At 38.1% G+C, this 21975-nt stretch overlaps 2 protein-coding genes across 4 annotated transcripts in view; one reads left to right on the forward strand and one right to left on the reverse strand.

Moving 5' to 3' along the window:
* Nucleotides 1-21975, reverse strand: part of ctnna1 (catenin (cadherin-associated protein), alpha 1) — a 64015-nt gene that overhangs the window by 36358 nt on the left and 5682 nt on the right. For all 3 annotated transcript variants that reach the window (XM_067517887.1, XM_067517885.1, XM_067517888.1), the window contains exons 4-7: nucleotides 19574-19740; nucleotides 18637-18756; nucleotides 16127-16396; nucleotides 12161-12364 (exon numbers count right to left, since the gene is read on the reverse strand). In XM_067517887.1, coding sequence (XP_067373988.1) covers nucleotides 12161-12364; nucleotides 16127-16396; nucleotides 18637-18756; nucleotides 19574-19740 — 761 coding nt within the window. The remainder of the gene's footprint in view (nucleotides 1-12160; nucleotides 12365-16126; nucleotides 16397-18636; nucleotides 18757-19573; nucleotides 19741-21975) is intronic.
* lrrtm2 (leucine rich repeat transmembrane neuronal 2) lies at nucleotides 954-6915 on the forward strand. Its single transcript, XM_067517889.1, has 2 exons — nucleotides 954-1788; nucleotides 2327-6915. Exons 1-2 carry the CDS (start codon nucleotides 1785-1787, stop codon nucleotides 3967-3969), a joined length of 1647 nt encoding a protein of 548 aa, XP_067373990.1. The 5' UTR covers nucleotides 954-1784; the 3' UTR covers nucleotides 3970-6915.

Consider the following 21975-nt stretch of genomic DNA (forward strand, 5'->3'; position numbering starts at 1 on the left):
ACACCATGTGTCAAATTATCGGGGAATTTCTTTTTTAATATTTAAACTTCAGTAAATTCATTTTTTCCCCTTTCACATCAAATAAAAGCAATATAAAGTATTCAAGATTTAAACTCTGACATTGTAGAAGAGTAGCCAACTACAATAAATGTGGAGAATGACTGGTGCTGGTCAGTTGACGTGGAAATGCAAAGAATGTATTTATGAGAAATGTTAAATAAAATTTCCCATAAATTTTTCTACATTTGTCTCTATACATTTCATTGACCATTCACCTTGTCAGTATTCAGTTTGAATTATTTGGTTTCAATTAATATTGAATGGAAATTTCATGTTTTACTTTCTTTAAGTAAAACCTATTGACTGTAATGGACCACAAAGGTTAGAGTCTATATCAAATAACACAGTAAGCAAAGGTTTAAAAAAAGTACAGAGAAAGGATGGCTTCAATCTCAAGTCATGTTCACTACAAAGAACATGAATTTAAAATCCTTAACAGATGGTACTTTACGCCTAAATTTTACTGAGAAGGAATAAACTTGAATGTGGTCGAGTGTTAATGGTAAAGACATTGTCGTTTATTGATATGATCAACTAGGTGAGCTCAAATTAAGTATTCTGCTTAGTCCATTACATGTCAATAGCCAAACTTATAACTTTAGAGAATTGGCCATACATCATGTCACATCAGTATTAAGTATTACGTATTGCTTATATTCCGATTTACACATCCTATGTTTTAAATTCTACAGTATATTTGTTCTTGACATTTGGCAAGGTAGTAATTCGTTCACGCTTTGTTATTGTCTTAGGTATACATTTGTAGATGGTGATGCAAAATAGCGGCAAGGAAATGCAGAAATATGAAGCAGTGGTTAATTTCAACAACAAGCTGCTGCAACACATTCAAGATACAGTATCAATATTCTGATGGTGATGAGCTAGTAGGAGGGAAGAGGAGATGCGTGAGGGAAGTGGAGGAAGACTGAGGTGCACAAGCGGTGTATATGAGGCACAGAGCAAGGGACTGAAAAGAGAGTGAGAGGGTGTCTGTGTGTGTGGGAGAGAAAAAGAGAGAGAAACAGCAGTGATGATCGACGCCAGGCTGCCACCACTCTGTAGCAGTGAGTGGCTGCAACAAAAAGCACAGAATAACATCCCTGACTCCCTGCTCTGCTTTTTTCTCTCTCTCTGCGTCTCTGCTAGCAGACGAGGGCTTTGCTCACAGCTCTGCAGAGGCTATGCTGAGACTGAGCCGGCGTCGGAAGCAGGATCTCTGGCTGCCATCAACAAGTTAGGGTTGGAAGATCACAGTCATGAAAGAGGAATGCTTGATCTTCAATTAACCATCTGAGCTGACATCATTGCAGTGGAAGGAAAACAAAAAGGGAAAAAAAGAAAAAGGAAAAAAGGATAGGAAGTCGGTCTATTCATCCAGAGTGGTTCTAGATGCAACTGATCAACTTAAAAAAAAAAGAAAAAAAAAAAACAAAATATTTATTTCAAGGATTTGTGGGATGACGGAAAACATTCAACCCTTTCGTTGAGCTTGGATTTTGACTGAGCAAGGGCTGAGCAAAATAAAAGGAATAACCATCTTGGGACATGGAATTTCATATTGTGTTTCATTTGGGTGGGCTCAGATTTTCTTTATTTCCAAAGAGGCTGATTCCTTTTGTGATTACTCAAAAGGGTTTTTTCCCTTTGGATTTTTCTTCTATCTGGTTGCCCCAAGAGTCTGCGGAAAAGGACAGTTGAATGCAGCCTCCGATGTGCACAAAAGAATGGGTAAGTTAGTGCTTTTGTATAGCAGGTCTAAACATGAATAGGGAATACAAGTAAAAGAGAGGGAGGCTAAAGACTAAAAGCTCTTCTTTTTACTGCAATTGTCCTTCTTTTCTGCTTCTATAGTGATGCTCAAATTCAAATATGTACATCTAAAATCTAAACAGTGGATTATTTCAGGGGCTCAAAAAGACAAAACATAACGTAACACTGAAACTGTAAAACTGAAATATTGTATTCAAGCCAAATTACAGAACAAAAAATGTGAACAAACAGACTAAATCTAAGGGGAATGAAAACAAGTCCTGCTCATTTTTGTCCCTGATCATTAGATGCAGTAAATGACATGCCCAATAAACCTAAGTTCAAAGAAATCATGTTTACATACATAGAGAAAGTTGTACAGTATCTAAACTGGTGTATCCATTAAAAAAAAACGAGCAAACACAATAAGCACAGTCGTCACCATAAATTAATAAGTGCTCTGCAGAGATTAGCTTTCCTGCCGACAGTTAATTTTCTAATCCTTGAACCCACCTAGGTTTCCATTCAAGGTGGCCATTGGTGGGACGTGCACCAGCGGCTCTGTGTCTGTGTGTGATCAGCATGCTCCTGGTGTGCCTGCTGCCTCCTGCATCATGCACAACCTGCCCCCAAAAATGCCGCTGTGAAGACCTGCAGTTCTACTGCGACACCCAGGGGCTTCAGGCACCACCAGATGGTGTGGACAAGGGGGCCCTTGGGTTGTCACTACGTCACAATAGCATTACTGAGCTCAGCCCTGATCAATTCTACGGCTTTAGCCAGCTCACCTGGCTACATCTAGATCACAATCAGATTACCACAGTACAGGAGGATGCCTTTCAAGGGCTCTACAAGCTGAAGGACCTCAATTTGAGCTCAAATCGTATCACCAAGTTGCCCAACACAACCTTCATCCACCTCATCAATCTCCAGATACTGGACCTGTCTTTCAATCAGATGACTGCACTGGAACCAGAACTGTTTCATGGACTGAGGAAACTCCAGATACTCCACCTTCGCTCTAATTTACTCCGCACCACACCTGTTCGTGCATTCTGGGACTGCCGAAGCCTGGAATATCTGGGCCTGAGCAGCAACCGTTTACGTAGTCTGGCTCGAAATGGATTTGCTGGGCTCATCAAGCTTAAGGAGCTCCACTTGGAGCACAATCAGCTGACCAAGATCAACTTGGCCCATTTCCCCCGCCTAGTTGCCCTCCAATTCCTATATCTGCAATGGAATAAGATCAGCAACCTAACATGTGGCATGGAATGGACCTGGACCACTTTAGAGAAGCTGGATCTCACTGGTAATGAAATTCGTGTGCTGACACCTGATGTGTTTCAAACGCTGCCAAATTTAAAGATTTTGCTACTGGATAACAACAAACTAAGCAGTTTGGACCCCCAAGTTATGGATATGTGGCAATCTTTGGGAACCATTGGCCTGTCTAGCAACCTCTGGGAATGTACCAAAAGGATTTGCTCTCTGGCCACCTGGCTAAGCACCTTTAAGGGAAGGTGGGAACATTCCATTCTCTGCCACAGCCCTGAGTACGCCCAAGGTGAGGAGATATTGGATGCTGTTTATGGATTCCAGCTTTGCCAGAATTTTTCAGCGCCAGTTGTTCAGACAATTAGTACAACCACAGACGCTACTACGGCAACAGAGGTCACAAGCTCCCTGTTTGGAATTATGCAGCCGACCCCCACGCAGGACTATGCAGAGGATTTTGGGAGCTTTACCACAGTAACTACTACAACAACCACAACACAAATACAACGGGCTGCTCAAGTAACTACCGCTACGTTAGAAGAGGCAGCTGTAACTGAGGACTTCTCAGCAATGGACAACACTGTTATGACTCAAAGGGTTATCATTGGAACTATGGCCCTTCTATTTTCATTCTTTTTCATCATTTTCGTTGTGTATATCTCACGGAAGTGCTGCCCTCCCACCCTGCGCCGGATACGCCACTGTTCGGCTATTCAGAACCGCAGACAGATGAGGACCCAGCAGAGGCAGCCTATGGCAGATCTAGCTACACAGGTACCCTATAATGAGTACGAGCCCAGCCATGAAGAGGGTGCACTTGTGATCATCAACGGCTATGGGCAGTGCAAATGTCAGCAACTGCCTTACAAAGAGTGTGAAGTATAAACTCTTATTTATTGCTAGAGCATATGGTTTGCCATTTGACCATTTCAGATGATACAGGGTTTGCTTTTTTGATTTTTTCCAGTTTATGTAAAAAGTATAATTTCTACAAGTGAGATTTGAGAATATGTGAGAAATGTTAAATGCTACAATGACAAAGGCTGGACATGACAGTTGAGGGATGATATAGAGATAGTCAAATTTATTTTTCTATGAATGCAAGATTGTTCATATCAGGCAGGGGCAATCATTTTAAACAAGAAAATTGTAAACTGTGAGATTTGTCTCCACGTTATCTATATTCTGCAGCACAGTGAAAACACTTAGCCAAAAGGCCGTCTGCTAACGGAATACTTTAAATGGAGAAATGTGATTTATGTCTTATGTCTTTTAAAAGAGTAAATATTTGAAATCATGTTTTTAACTGCTCTACAGGCACTATAAGCCTATCATTCAATCACTAGGGCAGATAAATTTGATCAATTACTTGTTTGTTTTAGAGTTTCATTGTTTTGAGACAACCATTATTCATTAAAGACCACTAAGACCAAACTGAATTACAATTTAAAAATAAGTGTCATTATTACCATGTTACAAACAATTCACTGTCAGAAATCTTGCTTCTATTCAGTATACACCAATAATGATACTTATGCCAAATTAGACATGCCTACATTAGGTAAAGTCTAGGACCATCCATAAGATTAAAAAAGCTCTCCAGTGTTTCCTATGAAGAGAATTTATTGGAGCAGCCCACACAAAATACAAATGTCCTTAGCCAAAAGGAGTTATTTCTGTTGATTTTGTATATTTGTTTTTGGAAATTAGGATTTCTCATTCCATGTGGAAGTAAAACAAAATAATACCAATTGAAAAGACTGCAAGTGTGGTGTTTTTTTTTCAGTTAAAAAACTGAAATTTTAAATTCTTTATTCCAACCAAAGCTTAGGAATGAAATGCTGTTTTGCAACTGACTTAAACTGTTGGATGCTGGAATTCCAGGCCACAAGATCTCACTGACTACCACAAATAAATTCTCAGTCCTGTGGGAAACACTATGCCTTTTTCATCTGTGGTAAATCTCCAATATATTAGTAGCAGAAGAGATGGATGGGCTTCCCTCCCTGGCCATCCAGAACAAAATTATCAGATGTTTAAATGTACAAGGATTTGGACGTGAGCTAGCTCTCACACGGCATACACACTGTCACAACTAATATTTCTAACAGCTTACCAAGTCTTCTAATTACAATTATATACCAGGTTCAATATACGGAAAAGCTACTGAGAGGTGTTGGTAGCAGCACAAATGCCAGAAAGGAAAGCATTTCACTCTCAAAATAAAACCTTTGGCAGTACCACAGGCTCTTTACCACTCATACAGTAATCAAGACTGACAGGCTCAAGATTGAACCAATTAAGACCAGGCAAAAAGAATCTAATAATCTGTCACCCACACCAGTGATCCAGCATCATTTAGCTTGTTCAGTCACTTAAAAATAGTTCTAGTTCAATGACCCTCCACACCACACAATACATCATTGAACCTTTTTATTTTAGTTGTTAATGTTACAAATGAGGTTACTGTGGGGAAAAAAGTTTCTCATGCAGCAAGTCCAAAGTGTCATTTTAAACTGTGGTCAATACCTTAACAGCAAATGGAGTAACACACGCAAAAGAGCAAGCCTGGGTCTGGACACATTTGTATGCAGCAGAGAGAGGACGTGCATTAGCATCAGACTAAAGCTGCTGCCGCAGCTCCACACTTCTTTGTGTTCAGTTTCATGGTGGGGGTAGGGTGAAAGAGAGAGGAATTGGAAGAAATTGGCGGGACGATGGAGAAGGGCAGCTATGGGGTAATGTACTGTTTTGATAAAACAGTAACTGACAGCACCTTGGCCTTGAATGCACAGAGACCACAGCAGCACTACTTTCTCTAATAGTGAACTAAAGAGCTCAAAAGTAGCTTTTCAAGTAAAATTCACTGGAAATTAGAATGGTATTTTCCTTTCAGCTATGTTTAGCAAAGGCATTTGTTAAAATGGAAAGATGCTTTTGATGGCACATTCCACTGACGTGAAATAGCCTGCAATTAGGATGTAGTGTGTTGGCTGATGCCCTCTAGAGGTAGCCAGGAGGTAAAATTTGTGGCTTGGTATCTATTGAGTCTTTAAAAATCTGGTTTCAAACTATTAAATGATTGTGTCAGCATCTCTTTGCACATCCTTATAGGATGCCTACAACAACTTCTAAGAACGTGTTTGTGTAAACCAAAAATTGTCAGAAATCAAACTAAATTTAGTTTTTTTTTTTTTAATATTGCACACAGATCATGTTGGTTTCCAAAACTAGGCAAATCCACTTTTTTTTCTAACCGCTTTGCGGTGCTCTTGCTGTTGCCCTTTTAATCTGTCTTGCATGTACAAAAGTCAAAATTAAGTTGAATATTTTTTAATTTCATTCAGCAACATAATGAAGAGACCTCATTTTTGATAACAGCAAGAATGAGGATGTGCAATTCCAATAAAGATCTGTTAACCGTTTGATATTTCACTGTTTAAGACTATGGTTGTACGTAAGGACTGAAAATCCACAAAATTTGTAGAAATATGCATCCCTTTGCACTCTGGCTCTTTGTAAACTGTTATTGTTTCCTCTTGTCATCCCCTAGTCCTGGTCTGCACCCTACAAAAAAATAAAAAATAAAAAAAAAGACCAACCAAAAAAAACAAACAAAAAAAAAAACAAGTAACACCCAGTCCCTACCCAAGCCTCCTTACCCAACCTTTTGTGGAAAAATGAATGCTTTTATCTTCCCATTTTCCCTTTTGTGTTTAATATGTACAATTTCATATCTGTATAGTGGATAAGATGTGCCAAACTGGAAAGAAGGGAAAAAAAAAACTCCCCCTCAAAAAATATATTTTTAAATAAAATGGTTAAAATTTACAGAGTGTTTACTAACTGATGGATGCTCGTAGCTCAGTTTTCTCTCATTTTATTTTGGTTCCGTGCATAGGTCTTTGGCTTATAAAACAATACAACCAAATGAAACCCAAAGTTTGGTCACTATATATATTAAAACCGAATGTTTCGTATACAATATCTGCTAGTCATAGAATCACTAACATTAACAATCAAATTTGATTCCATTCCAGTAGATAAAAACTCTTACTACACTGAGTAAAAAAGCTTGAAAACCCTGTTTTTAGGCAGAGTGATGTAGTATCTTCAAATATCTAGAAGTGTTCATTTAACTAAACATTGTTCAGCTTTCAGTCATCAGTAAGGCACTTTGAATTGCATTCTCTGTACAAAAAGGTGCTATATAACCAAACTTTGGAATAATTTGATGAAGTGAAAATGAATGCAGAAAAATGCAAACCCAATTTAATCAGTTGATTGTAACAACTTTAGAAAATACTGAAATGATTGTTACAAGTTCTAAGAACTCAAGAGAATACCCTCAAAATGCTAGTTTTGTTTAGTCTTTAACTCATACAATTAGAATTGACAATGGAAGAAGAAAAAGATTTAGATTGATTTAATAAATAAATAAGACATATTTCTCCATTCTTCAACACTTTACACTTTGCCTGACTGGAACTGACTGGATGTTTGGACAACTTTAAACTACACTTGTCAGACTGAGGTACTGAAAACATAATTTTGTCTATCAAATTTATTACATTTTTAAATTAAAAGAGAGTGTGACTTATAATGATCACTGGATTATCACTCAATATTAGAGCTGATTAACCATGTAAAACATTTTTTTTTTTTTTTGCCAGTTGCACCTCAAGAAGAAGAAATGCTCCATTGTTATGACTTACAAATGGCATTCCTCAATTTTAAAAGAACAAAGCTGTACATTTGGTTATGTACTACAACCATCGTGGTGAAGTATACAATAAGCACATTGAATCCAGGCACAGATAGGTTTCAGAGATGAACTGTGGTAATCTTTCCTGAGTGGAAATGTTGACAATCACTGATTCACTTATACAGCCAACGAACAAAAGATAGTGCCTGTGCAGTCACAAGGTTTTATTAGTAAACCATACTGCAATATTTATATTGCCCTTCATGCAGGATACTACACAAAATCCTGAAGAACACAAGAGTACCACTAACATTCATCGGGCAAGTTCCTGCCTTTGTGCACTTGTATTTATGTTTTTTAAAAAAACGTCTCAGATACTGTATGTATCTCTACGCATGTGTGTGTGTGGCTTAGAGGTGTTTTAAGATAATTTGCCCATGACAAAAATAAAACCGAATGCAAGCTCTGCTGTGCTAAAGTCTTAAGATGTAGTTACTAACAGTAATGCTCCTGTTTCTCGCATACAGATAATTCATATTCTTGGACATACTAGATTGTGAAGCAAATTACATTGCCAAGATTTAAATCCAAGCTTCTCTAACTTGCCAAAAATTCCACACAAGTCTAAATTCAGAATACCAACTTCGATTAAGAGGCTTCAGATAACAGTATACATATTCAAGTTTAACACATAAACTTCACCTCAGGATAACTGGCCGTGAGAAACACGCTGACATACACATCCCACTTTAAGAACCAGTTCAATTTTGTCAGATTCGGTTTTTTTGCCCCCTTTTATGATGAGCGGTGCAAAAAGAAAGCTTTAGTAATTACTCTGCAGATTACCTATGTGGTGAAGGCACTAAATTGGTTAGTGTGAATACATGGTCCCAGTAGTCTTCAAGGACTCAACACCCAGGTATGCTTCTGGTTTTCGTTATGGAGGACTCCAAAAAAAATCTAGACAATGCTAAATGGGAAGAACATACTTGTCTACTTGATTTACTTCAAACATATTTTTGTATTGCCAAACAAATTTAAAGCAGTTCCTAAACTACATTACAAGCACAAACAATAGTGAGTCTTTTGTGGACAACTGCAATACACTGAACTTTTGGGCTGAAGATGTCAACTTTGGTTCCCCAACCAAAAAGAGAGGCCATCTACATCTTTGAGGCATTTTTTTATATTCTAAATATATTTGTCTGATATCAATAGTAAGACCAAATTGGGAGTACACACAGGCACAAAGTCTTGAATGTTGAACAATGATATAGAATTTAAAGCAACTACACAAAACATTAGGCTTTAAACACTTCACACTTACAGCTATTATTGTCCTAAGAAGAAATACAAAAGATACAGTGATTTTTGGAATGTACTTAGCCCCACTTACTTGGGGAAAATTTTACTGCATTGTAAACCTAAATTGCAAATGAATTTTGAAAAGGCAATTTTTAAAAAAAATCCCTGTGCTGATTTAATTGTAACACTGCATTTATTAACATAAAATAAATTCGCAACACAAAAAAGGATCAAGTAAAATAGTATAAATGGTGCTGTTAAGCACAGGACAATCAAAAGTGCCATTTGCATACTCCACTGTCTATCAGTGAACAGCATATTGAAAACTTCAGGTCCATGCTACAAATTGCAACAGGAAATTTATTAAACACATATCTGACCGCCAACGGTACTGCAGTGTAATCACCCGTCAAGATTGCATGTGCATACTGATAGCACCAATGACCAACAACATTGTTCACGTCAAGCTCACAAAATGAAGGTAATATTAGCCCCACAATTTCGCATTTACCATTGTGTTATCATGGAGAGCATCTTGGCTGATTGTTATTATAAACGACATATAGCAAATGCTAAGTGTACTTAGGCTTACTAATAATCTTAAAGCTGAGCAATTTCTGATAGACTGTCAGCAGCCCACAATAAACCTACCCCACTCTGCCAGGAGTAGACAACTTGCTCAGCAGAGTCACATGACAGATAGAGAGATTGATTTCTTTACTCCTTTTTATACTTTAGAAGGGGGAGTTGATTCATCTGCTCTATGACTATTGTGGAGGATGCTGCTGTTGAACTCTACTGTGTAATACAGAGATGATTCTGGACTTAGCACAGCTTTACTGACACAGATATGGAAAAATAAAAGAAATTGAAAAATTGTTAGTAGAAACCACACCCACAATCAAAACACTAGCCTCCAAGATACAGGTGAATCAGCACATATAACATTTAAGAAGTGAGGATTTGTCAGAGTGGATTAGTTTCAGCTATGTGTATCCGACTGAGTGTGTGTATTTGATGAATCAACTCTACACTCTGAATCTGTGAATTTGATCTGACGTGAGATCCATTCTGCAAGGTAAGACAGTGGACATTTCAGTGGACCACCACCAAACCCTGAAAAGACTGGCTAATCAGTGTCCACCATTACTCCTGGGGAAGCCTTATTTTAGCAAGCCATGTCGTAATTGACAACTGGTTTGTGTTTTTATCGTTTTTCCATGTTCATTTCGGAATATTTTCGACAAAGCTGGTGTCAGCGATTAAACTAATGCGTATGTTTACTTGAAGGCCCCTTTTTTTTCTTCAATGGTTTGATGGAACAAATGCATAGTGTGGCATTCCTTAGTAAAGTGTCATGTAGTAAAACTTAAGAAAAAAAAAAAACGGTGTCAAACAATATTAAGGTTAATGATTTAGGTGCTGTTTATGGCCACCATTTCCTTATTACTGTTAGCGTAGGGTATCTAAAGGTTGTACAATGTCAACTGAACTTCTTGGATGGAAACATTTCGCTACTCATCCAAGCTGCTTCTTCAGTCTGAAAATGCGGCTTAGATGAATAGCCAAATATGGTTCAACCTTCGGGTAACCACACCTACACCAACTACTTAAACCTCACCAACTAAAGTACTGTTACCTGTAAAAGTACACCGTTATTACAGCACTGTGTATAGAGTAGTTAGGATGTGAATTTAGGGAGTGATTTAAATAGAGACAAGTTTCACATTAGAAGCTTGAAATTGAAAAAATGGGGAGGTAAGAATCCCTAACTGAATTTCTTTTAATAAGTTTCACAGAGAGGAAGAAAAATGGAGAAAGTGAGAAAAAAACTTCTAGCTAGAGTGAAGAAAGAAGCAAAGGCGATGACAAAGAGAAGTAAGAGTCCATACAAAAAGCTTTACTGTGAACCCATATGCTTTGATGACAATCATTTAATGAATGGGACCACCATTCTACAATAAGTACAATATTTAAAAAAAGTCATGGCCAGTGTACAGTGTATATCCTGCTCAAGGATGGTATGTCCTTCTTGGCATGAATTACATGTTATTGCACTAGGGCCGAACAATTTATTGTTTCAGGATTTGCTACAGAGGAAACTGTGCTACGCAAGCACTGTTCATTAAACGCGCAAATTGTTTGATCAAAAGGTCAATTCGATTCAACTAGGTGACTCTTATCGCATTTTCCTAATACGTAAAGCTAGGTAGGTGAGAACCTATCTAGGCTGCCCGTAACAATGATTTTTTTCTGTTAATCTATAGGTTTTCCCATTAAGCTCAGTTTTATTTTTTAATTAATATATCAATTATTTACTCAAAATAAAAACTTCTGATTGACATACTGGGCAATTTACTGTATACAGAATACAGTAAACTGTTTAGTTTAAATAATATAAGAGCTAAAATATCAGTTTGACTTTTTTTTTTATTATATTCACATTATCAGCAGATTTTTAGATCACATTCTATTAAGAATTATATCTTAATCTTTTTTCTGTTTGGCTGTGTTACAGTACAGCAGTTAAATGCTTACATTGTGCTTTGCTTCAAGAGAAATAACCCACTTCCAACTTTAACCTGTTTCTGTAACTATTTTTGGGAGGATAAACAATGGGGAACTGTGGGCACAGCTCAACTTATTGCTTTTCTGCATGTTTATGATTTAACGAGTATCATTTCCTAGATCAGTAATTTGCTAAGCATTTTTTTCAGCACCCCAACGAGCACCGATATCACCTGGTCAGATTAAGATGTAATTTTGACTTTACCTGAGCTGTCTGCTCCCTCTCTAATGCAGACAAGGACACATGGATGAGCTCCACCCTCACTCATACTCAGAAGAAGCTGCTCCACAAGTTTATTTTAGTCTTCAAGAATTTATAACCCGCAATTTCAGAATACAAGTATTTATATTTTTGGGCACTAGTTAAATGTGTGCACCACTTCTGACGAATCAACGCACGTTATATAAAGCGACATATTTTCGTAATCGATTAGGTCTGTGGGTTGTTAGTGTCGTACATACATAGTAGGGAAAAAAAAAGAAGGGTAGGATTCTTACATTGCCCATATACTCAGAAAGAAGGTCCTGAAGAGCCTGGCGCACAGAATTGCACTCGGCCACGATGCGCTCCCTGCGGTCATCACGTGTGCAAGAAGAGTCAGCCATGAGGGCAGCGCCACTGATAATGCTCTCAAGGCGTTCTTCCAAGGAGGGACGGAAGCGCTCCTCACTAAATGCCAGAGGGTCCACAATGATTTGTTTCTATAAAGAAAAGTGCAAAGAAAAGAAAATTATGACACAAAAATGCAAAAAGTCATCATAGCATAATGCTCTCTCTTTCTAAGTCCAAAAAAGAAAAACCCCTGTCTGGCAAGGGGATAACTGATATGACAAATAGATGAGTGTGTTTAAAAATAAATGTACTTAACAGTGTCCATTTTTTATATGACCAAAGACAAAAAAAGACTAAGACAAGAGCAACAGTACATTTAAGAAAGAAAGAAATGGTGCAGCTATGATATCGGGCTTAACCTGAACAGTTGACAATTTGTTAGACAGGATTTCAGCTTTCAGTGTGCATAACCCATTCTCCATATGTACCACTAAAAAAACAATCTAGGTGTTCTACAAAATATAAATATTTTTTATGTTAAACTGTCCTAATTATTTTACATGGAAAGAGAAAATGTTGATGCTGATAGAATAAGTGTCCTGTCTAGCTTCATATATTTGTAAGGTGCCTTGGCTATAGAAACCTGTAAAAAAATAAAATAAAATCTAATTTACATTAAATTTATTTATTTTTTATTATTTATACAATTTGCTACCTTTTGATTAAATCACAGAAGTGCTACAGTAACCTGCTCATCTGTTTTACATCTGCTGGATGAGATAGCTTAAATGTCGGATTTCACAGAAGCAAGCCTGCTGAGAGAGGCAACTAGTTGACATGCTGGAGAGGCAGTGCAGAGCGTTATGGTATCACCATTACATTTGTGCCAACGGAAGAAAGAAAACCAAGTTTACCAATTAAATATTAACTATGTGCTTCTGCAGTGCTTTATTGCTTTAGAATATTCAACTGCTAGAACTGTTTTTTTTTAGATAGTCTGCCCTCTACCATAGCCACCTCCAGCCCCCTCCACTTCGTTTCATCTGACCTCCTCTGCGTGTCATATTACCATAGCAACAGGCACATGAGAAAGACAGAGGAAGGAGAGAGACGGAGGGGAATTAGGGGACTCGTTTATTAATTTGGTTTGCACTTGAAATTGGGCTTTAGATTAGAACTTGTCTGGAAAAGATCAGCATACAACTTTTTTGGAGATTGGCTTCCACAATGCAATCTTTAAATTAATCACTGATTCAACAGATCTAAGAGACTGCATTGTTGCCACTTGTTTTATGCAAATTAATCATTTTGTATAAGATCTGTCTGAACATATATTTCTAAGACTAATCTGCTCAGCCCAAATGGCTAGCCACCAGTCTATTCCTGAATAAAACATCTTGCAATTTAACATTTCAACACCAAGAACACGAGTGAGTTAGGCCAATTATGACATTCAGAGCTGTCCTTCCTTGTCTTATTGGGTTAGCAATGCTTAATGATATCTTTTATATGTTGAATAAACACAATCCTTGTTCCAGGATCCTTGTTGTTGGACTTCAATATGGGATGAGAAAAAGACGACAGCGTAGTGCTCACTAAACAACCTGGTACTAAAGATTAACAAATCCAAACCAACCAACCAAATTTATTTATGGAAATCACATGGGGACCTCCATCTAAACATCAATGGTAGAAAGAAATTCCAATTCTGGGGATCCACATCACTGAGGGACTCATTTGGACAAATGAGACCACTACACTATAGTGAAGAAGCAACGGCAGCTGCTCTACCACATAAGGCAAAAATAAAAAATAAAAATATAAAAATAAGTCCAGGCACCAATGGTTCAGAGAGCATACTAATGTACTGATCAGAGCTAACTGTTCAATATCTGACAAGACAACTCTCTACAGAGCCATAAACACAGGCCAGAACATAATCAGCCACTCCCTGCCCTCAGTGGATGACATCTTTAGATCTCTCTGCCTCAGCACAGCAAGCAGCATTTTGAAAGACACAACCCAACCCTGCCATACCCCTTCACACTTTGGCCTTCTAGGTGCTTCAGTGCCAAAAAAAGAAACCCTTAAAGAACTGTTTTTAAACCTAGAGCTATTAGAGCTAAACCACCATCCAACCACCATCCTAAAATCTCCTGTAACACGCCTCCTACTTCAAATACCTCCCATGAGCATTACCACCATTATTTACTATGTGTAATAACTGATGAAAAAAAAATTATATGTATATGCAATGTTCATATTTTTACAATGGAGTCAAAATGATATTTATTTATATATTTTTATATATAATAGATAAGATGGTTGTATTTTTTCAGGGATGTAAAGCAAATTTATACAAATTAGTTTATTTTGAAACTCTCCGTCACCATCAACTTGGAAAACCAAAGTGTGTTTAAGTTTCCACTATCTAGCAAATAGTTTAAGGTTGATTTGAAAAGGTAGTTCTGAATTTTCATCATCAGATCAACTCTATGGAATAGAGTCTCAAGAGTTTGATGCCTCACCTTTACTTATCTAATCCTATGGTCAATGTGGCCAAACATTCTTTGTCTCCTCTGACAGTAAAACTTCCGAAGACTTTTTGTTTGTCCATTTGGTGAGCTGTAAACTCCTTCTGAAATTTCAGGTGCAGATTTTGCAGCCCATTTCTTGGAAAATCTCAGTCAGACGTGATGTAAAAAATGTCCTGGACAATTCAGCACCACTGAATTAATATTTAAGTCTATGTGGATATTTGAGCGTGTCAATACAGAATAGGTCAAATAAGTTAAACCATGTGAATCAAATTTGCATTTGTTTGTTAAAAGATTTTGTATAATTATTCTTCCTCAGCAAAAAATAATAAAATTACTTTATGCACACCATATCCATAATAGAAATGTTAATGCTCAGTACACTACTCCTAGTTAAATGCTTAAATAACTTATGATGTGTGACATGTCTAGGAAGAAAGGACACAATGGAAATTTGCACTATTAAGTTCTCTGATCAAGTTTGAATTTCTCACAAACTGTTCACTGTCTTAAAAGCACTCTGAACACAAAAAACCCTGTACATAAAAAGGAGGTTTAAGAGTCTAAAGTTAGTGGCGTTAAAAAAAAATAAAACACAAATCAGGTTAATCATCTTCACACTTATCACTCCAGGCAGCATTACCATGATTAGCTCAATACTTTATCCAGCTGTTAGCTTGATGTTGTTTCATGTCAACATCACTTCATATTTCTATACCTTTTAAATAAATATTTTATCAAATAAGGTTTCAAATAAATTATTTCAAAATTCAAGATGAATCTAGTTTTGCCTGTTTTTTAAAATAAACTGCTAACTTTAGGGACATGCAAATAATGATTCACTATACACTGGTTAACACTAACCTTGAACTTAATCATGTATAAAAGGTAGTCAACAGAAAAATGCAAAGTATTTTTAATTTAGCAGCAAAAACGGGGTAAACCTATATAGATGTAAATTTAAGTTGTCCAAAAGATCCATGTAAGTGTGCCCTATACATGCCCCTTTCTGAAAGCTTCTGACTAAATCCCCTTCATTTGACAGAGAAGCAAATCATAGAATGAAGTAGTAGTGACTCAAATACATATTCAATGTTCCCTAAAGCTATGTTCCAATTTGTTAACATGTCATCCTAATTTCCACCTCAACCCAAAGCCTTCAAGGGGTGTGGTCATCTCATGATTCAAGTGGCCTAGTTCTAAGAACTTACCCATCTATTACCTTTCTAAACAAGCCCATATGCATCTACATGTAAATCAATGATACTGTGTTATACTTTAAAACAGCGTATGACTGTTGTAGTAAATATAATCTTGAAACTCGTGTTGATTCAATGGCTGTTCTAGCCATCTGCCTGGACAAATAAAACTTACATCAAAATTGTTAAGAGCGTAGGCAAGCTCTCCACCCCCTGCTGGCTGACTGAGTGCAGAGTCTTCAGTGCCAGTGGCCTGGGCAGCGTTGGAAATGCCAGAGACTGCATGCTGCAGCTGCTTGTAGATCAGGTCACGGTTAGCCTTGTAGGCTGCCACATCAGGGTGCTGCAGGCAGGCCCGGGATGCTGTGTATAGCATAGGGATGTTCCTCTGTAACACCCCACGAGCAGCAGCCATTTGATCCTTGTGGTGGACATCCTTTAGTTCCTAGCAATTTAAATGATATGAAAAGGAAAGTTAAAAAAGGATGAACATAATAAAGGGATGATTGAACACTTAGAGGGGCCAGGGTGGTAGTGTACTTTAGATTTAAAAATGTGCCTGTCATGCCCTTATAAAGACACCAAGTGTGAAAGATTTTGTTCTGGATGACCCAGATTTATTTCTGTCCCTTGAGGTAACACAACAGAGTCATAATCAGGCTATTATAATATGCCTTTGCAATTTAATGTGTTGCAATTCAGACATTGGCATTATATTGCAATTACATCTTCCTAAAAAGGGCGGGGGATTGCTATCGTGAGCATAGATTTATCGCATATAATTAAATATATATAAATAAATAAATAACAAATGCTCGCATAAACACACACATTTTCCTCTACTGCTTGAGACATGTTTTGAAGAATTCAAATCTTTACAGCTTTAAACCCTATTATTTCCTGCATTTCGTATGTTTAAATACATTATGCTATGTATAAAAATTTGGTAAATGTTGTGCACTTATACAGCATTTTTTTCTACCATACTAGTTCCCAAAGTGCTTTCCATTGCTTTTCAGTTATCCAGTCGTGCACACGCACACACGGGGGAGCTGCTATGCAACTGGCCTGCACTCAACAGTAGAAATTAAGTTGGGGTGTCTTACTTAAAGACACTTCAACATGCAACAGTATGAGCCAGGAATGGAAATAAGATCCCTGGGAATGATGGACAACTGCTCTACCTCTTGAGCCAGTCGCCAGGTGTACAAGTAACTATCCCCCAAAAATAAATAGTGGTCATTTTGGTAATTTTCTCTCTTGATGCAATTAAGCCATTAAAATTTTTCTCTTTTGGCTTATTCCATAAGCTTGGGGTTGCCACAGTGGATCATTGGTCTACACAGGTTTTTACGTCCTGATGCAAATCTCCCACATTTTGCCAGGCTTGGGACCAGCACTCATATATGCACTGTCGTGTGTCTCGCCGACTTAGAAATGCCAAACATCTTGCACAGAGCGGTTTTCTGATTTAACACAGTCGATCTACACTTGGTAGGGTACCTAAACTTTGACTAAAACTTGATTGCACACACAAATAAACTATGTTCAAGCAAGTGAAATACGTCATGCCTGTCCGTGAAAGTTAACAATAAATTGTCTGCAGTATTTTCCCAAACGTGTATTTGTTTCAGCAACAAACTGATTTTCTATTTTACTATGTTTTAAATTGGTTAAAATATTATTACAATGTAGAGGCGTGCACATCGCGATTCTCAAGCTCTCATTTTAGGTAAAACAAAGACTGGGTCATTTTAGCTTATTTTAGACTGCCCTACCCCCATTTACAAACTTCAAGATAACCTCATAAGCATTAATACCTGGATCAGATTAATGGGTGTATTCACTTATTCTGTGAGATCGCGAGACTGCTCTCCACTACAGTCTCTACGTGAAACAGAAAGAGGAGAGATCACGAGAAGTGGGACAGTTCAAAGAGATTCGCGTGGATGATGGTCACTTCAAAACTGGAATGAGTGAGAACAGTTTGGTAATCTGCGGTCAATCAGCACGTCACTCGATTCAACTGATTGGACAATGCTTTAGAGATGAACTTTTTTCAACTGAACACATTCAAGGTGCTTTTGCAAAAACACGAGGCACGTAAAGTGGAAAAAAAACGAGGCGTGCCACAACACAAAAGCAGTGCACAAAAACGCTTCACTCTCATCGAAAACAATTACAGAAGTGCCACCCCAGACTGCTACAATGCTTTTAGTCTGATTAGGCCCTTAGGGCTGAACATGCTTGGAGCAGAGGATTCCACTTGAGCTCCCTGGCAAAGGGGTGCATACCATCCGCAACAATCCTTACAAGCCTAGTTGTCTTTCGTGTTGTTCCTCTTTAAACTTTAGGCAACATTGTGGAGAAGTTTTGAGCAACACAAAGGAGGCTGCTGTAAAATAAGAATGTCAACATTAAAGTTCTTTGTCAAAAGTAAAATGAAAAAGTTCATCACAACTGTACTAAGACTGTTCAACAATTCAGCTAAAGCACCATGCATTCCTGTTTTTTTACTTTTTGTATTTACTTACCATTTTCCTAGATCATCTAGATATTATGTTTTGTTGTGTGCATCTCAGCACCCACTCAGGTAACTAATGACCCACTAACCTAATTAAATCCAACAAATTACTGTGATCTCTAGATCTGACCTTTTCTTCCTTTAAGCTAACTGTACACCACCTGTTGTCTTTTGGCAGCCATGATGTTCAGCTTATCCACTTCTGGTTTCAGGGCTTTATACTGGATTCCCAAGTCTTGCTCTGTTCCTGCATTACGCACTTTCACCAGACTGTCCTCCACCTAAACAAGATAGATGAAAAAAAGTTAGGAAAACAAAGACAATCAAATCATCTGCATTACACTGTCTGAAGTTTCAAGTGGTGAACATTTTTAGTTTGTTTTCCAGATATGTATTTAAACTCACCCAATTTAAAATGAATGAGGGGACGAAACCTATATAACCTCCTCTTCTTAAAATGCACTCCAGTATAAATCAACTTTGACTTTTTCAATTTAAAAACTGAGAAATTATAACATTGTAAAAGTGAGCTGCATTGGATTGCATTAGATTGTAAGGATGTACCTAATGAAGTGGCCAGTGAGTGCATATAAACAGGTGTATTGACAAACTGAAAAAGAAACTGATTAAGATTGAAACTGACAACCAAATTGAAAATTTCAAAGAATATACTCAAGAATTTGTGTAATTCCTACAGTGAAATACATTGTATGTGTACAATGTTATGTCTGTTCACATTAAACTTTTTTGTACACAAGGTCTTACATATGAACAAATAGTACAAGATCACCTGTTTAAATTAAGGACTAAATAAAGTACTGTTATATAAACTGGCCCAGTTATTTCATTGAAGGACAACAGAATGAAAAACAGTCATCAGTTCCAGATCATGCCAAGGCAAATGATTTGTCAACAACTAAAATCACCTTTGACACAGGGATACATTACCACACATCATTCAGAACAATGGCAGACTTTGCTCTTATTAATATCTCATTGTAGTAATGCTGTGTACTAGTCTACGGTATTAGACTGCCATTTAATTTTCCAAAATTACATTTTTTTTGTTAATGTGCAGAAGAAAAACAACTGTCTCACCAGTTTAAGTTGCAGTAGCAGTTTGTAGACATCCGACATGTCTGCCAGCACTAACAGATGTGTGACTGCTGAGAGAAGGGCTCTGGCAGCACGAACCATATTGCCCCTCTTCACAGAAGAGCAGGGGTCTTCGGCAAACTCTCCAGAAGCCTGTCGCATTGAATCACCTGAGATTGATTAAAAAGACAAAACATGAGCTGCATTTCCATTGGAGTTCAATTTGATATTGGTTTAAAAACACCATAACAAAAGCCTCATTGTAAAAAAGACAACTTCTTTGGTGGCAATACAATACATTTAATCATTTGGGAGACATTTATTTTTCAAAAGCACCTTACAAGTGAGGAACCAGGCAAGCAAAGAAATCCAAGTCAAGGAGACGACATTAAAGCAAAGTGCTATCAGAAGGGTGGTGATGGGACCACCGGCCACGGTTCGTCAGCAGAGAACAGTGGGCAAGAGGGATTGTAGACCTGGATGAGGAAGTTCAAATAGATAGTTGATGTTGAAGTGACCACTCTGTAGGCAAGAGCTTTAAATTAGATCTAAATAGCGGTGTCACGAGTCCTTTTTCGCTGATCAAAGCTCAACTACTTAAGCCCCTTTTCACACATGCAACCGAACTCTGACATTCTCCTGACTGAAGGGAGTGTATTTGACAACACAGATACTTGGGTGAGACGCTCCTAAAATTATCTGGACTTCATCCTTTCAGCCCCCTAGTGCAATGTCCTTATTATGTGGGTGAGCTTGTGCATGCAGCACGCTGCTCTATCCCAAAGCGTCAGAAGAATTCAAAGCAAGAAAATTTTTAACTTTGCACACTGATCATGCAGGGAAATTGAGCATGGTCTCTCCCATGAGGACATTTATCACTCATGCGAACTCCTGCTGTGTGTAAACTACAACGCCAGACAAAGTCTGAGGCTGAAGTCGTATGACATTGTCTGGAGTTCAAGTGAAACAGACTTCTGTCTCGCAGAGAATGAGTAGAAGTAGTTTGTCTCTCATCCAGAGATGTCAAAGAGACAGGCAGATGTTTGTGACAGTTTAGTCAAATGTTGAAAAAGCCAGGAAGTCTAGGAAGCCAGGAAGTTAGTTTTCAATATAAGGGTAGGAAAAGCCATGCGATTGGATGATAGAATCCAGGAATACAGTATAAATGGAAAAAAGAAATAAGCCCTGCAGGACACTGGTGGAGAGGCTGTGAGAGTTAGAAACACGCCCCTGCTAAGATACCTTAGAGGGTCTTTCAGACAATTAAAACCTATGCTATACAACCAGAGCTTTTCCTGACATGCCCAAGACAGAGATTCCAGACAGGAGAATCTGGTGGTTCAGTGTGAAAGGCTGCAACTGGGATTAAGATAGAAGACTGAGCCACAGCTTTTGCAGCCCACATGGATTCCACAACCATCAGAGTGCCATTTCTGTGAAATGATCACTATTGAAGCCAGACTGGTTGACAGCAAGGTTTTCTGTAAAAGAAAGTCAGTGCTGATCGAAGACTACTCATTCAAGACATTTCTGTAATTTACCACAAGAGAAGGATCAAGAGTAGGCTTTTTAAGTGATGAGGGTAATCTGGGCCTGCTTAAATGAGATGGGGAAAGGTGCCCGTTTATCAATGAATGTGTACAATTTAGGATTACTGTGGGTGCAATTGCTTTTAGAAAAGTGGAGGGGATGGGACCCAGAAAACAGGTGGTAGGTTGGTTAAAGAGGAGGAAGGTGGATGTGTTGTCCTCGGTCAAAGTGGAAAATGCTGGTAAACTAGGTTATAAGGATATCCACATCTGGAGTAGAGAACTGGGGCTGATGACTGCCACCTTATTAGTAAAGAAGCTGGCCAAGCCATCAGCAGTGACAGAGGTTGATGGGGAGGCCGAGGGGTGTAGGGGAGTGATTTGAAAGTGGAGAACAGCTTTCTGATGATAATAGTTTGCTCTGTTTGTCCAGGTAGTACTTTTTGCCTTGCTAAAGCTATGAGAAAAAGATCCAAGCAGGCTCTCATATTCAGAAAGAGTAGATGGAGTCTTGGACTTGTGGCAGTTCCTCTCAGCAGGACAGTGCGTTAAAAACTGATCTGGTCGGTGTGCCAGGGTTTAGGAGCAGATGGACTGGCAGGTATGGAAGACAAGGGGGGCAGAGACTTTCCGGACAGGTTGAAAGTGTATTGACTCTGTCTGTGTCGACGGTCGGGAGGCAAGGTGTATTAAGATACAAAATGAATTGAGTACTTAGCTTAGCCTTCTGTGGGTCATGGCCACAACCAGGCAATGGATTCCTGACATTCAATGGGTCATGCACTACACTGTTTTGTAGATGAACTGTATTATGTGTGCACTGTGTTTTATCTGTGCGCCACTGTGTGTCTGTAGTCAGGTTTTGCTTTTTCTGGC

Source organism: Channa argus, chromosome 10, assembly GCF_033026475.1.
Source record: "Channa argus isolate prfri chromosome 10, Channa argus male v1.0, whole genome shotgun sequence".
Taxonomy (NCBI): Eukaryota; Metazoa; Chordata; class Actinopteri; order Anabantiformes; family Channidae; genus Channa; species Channa argus.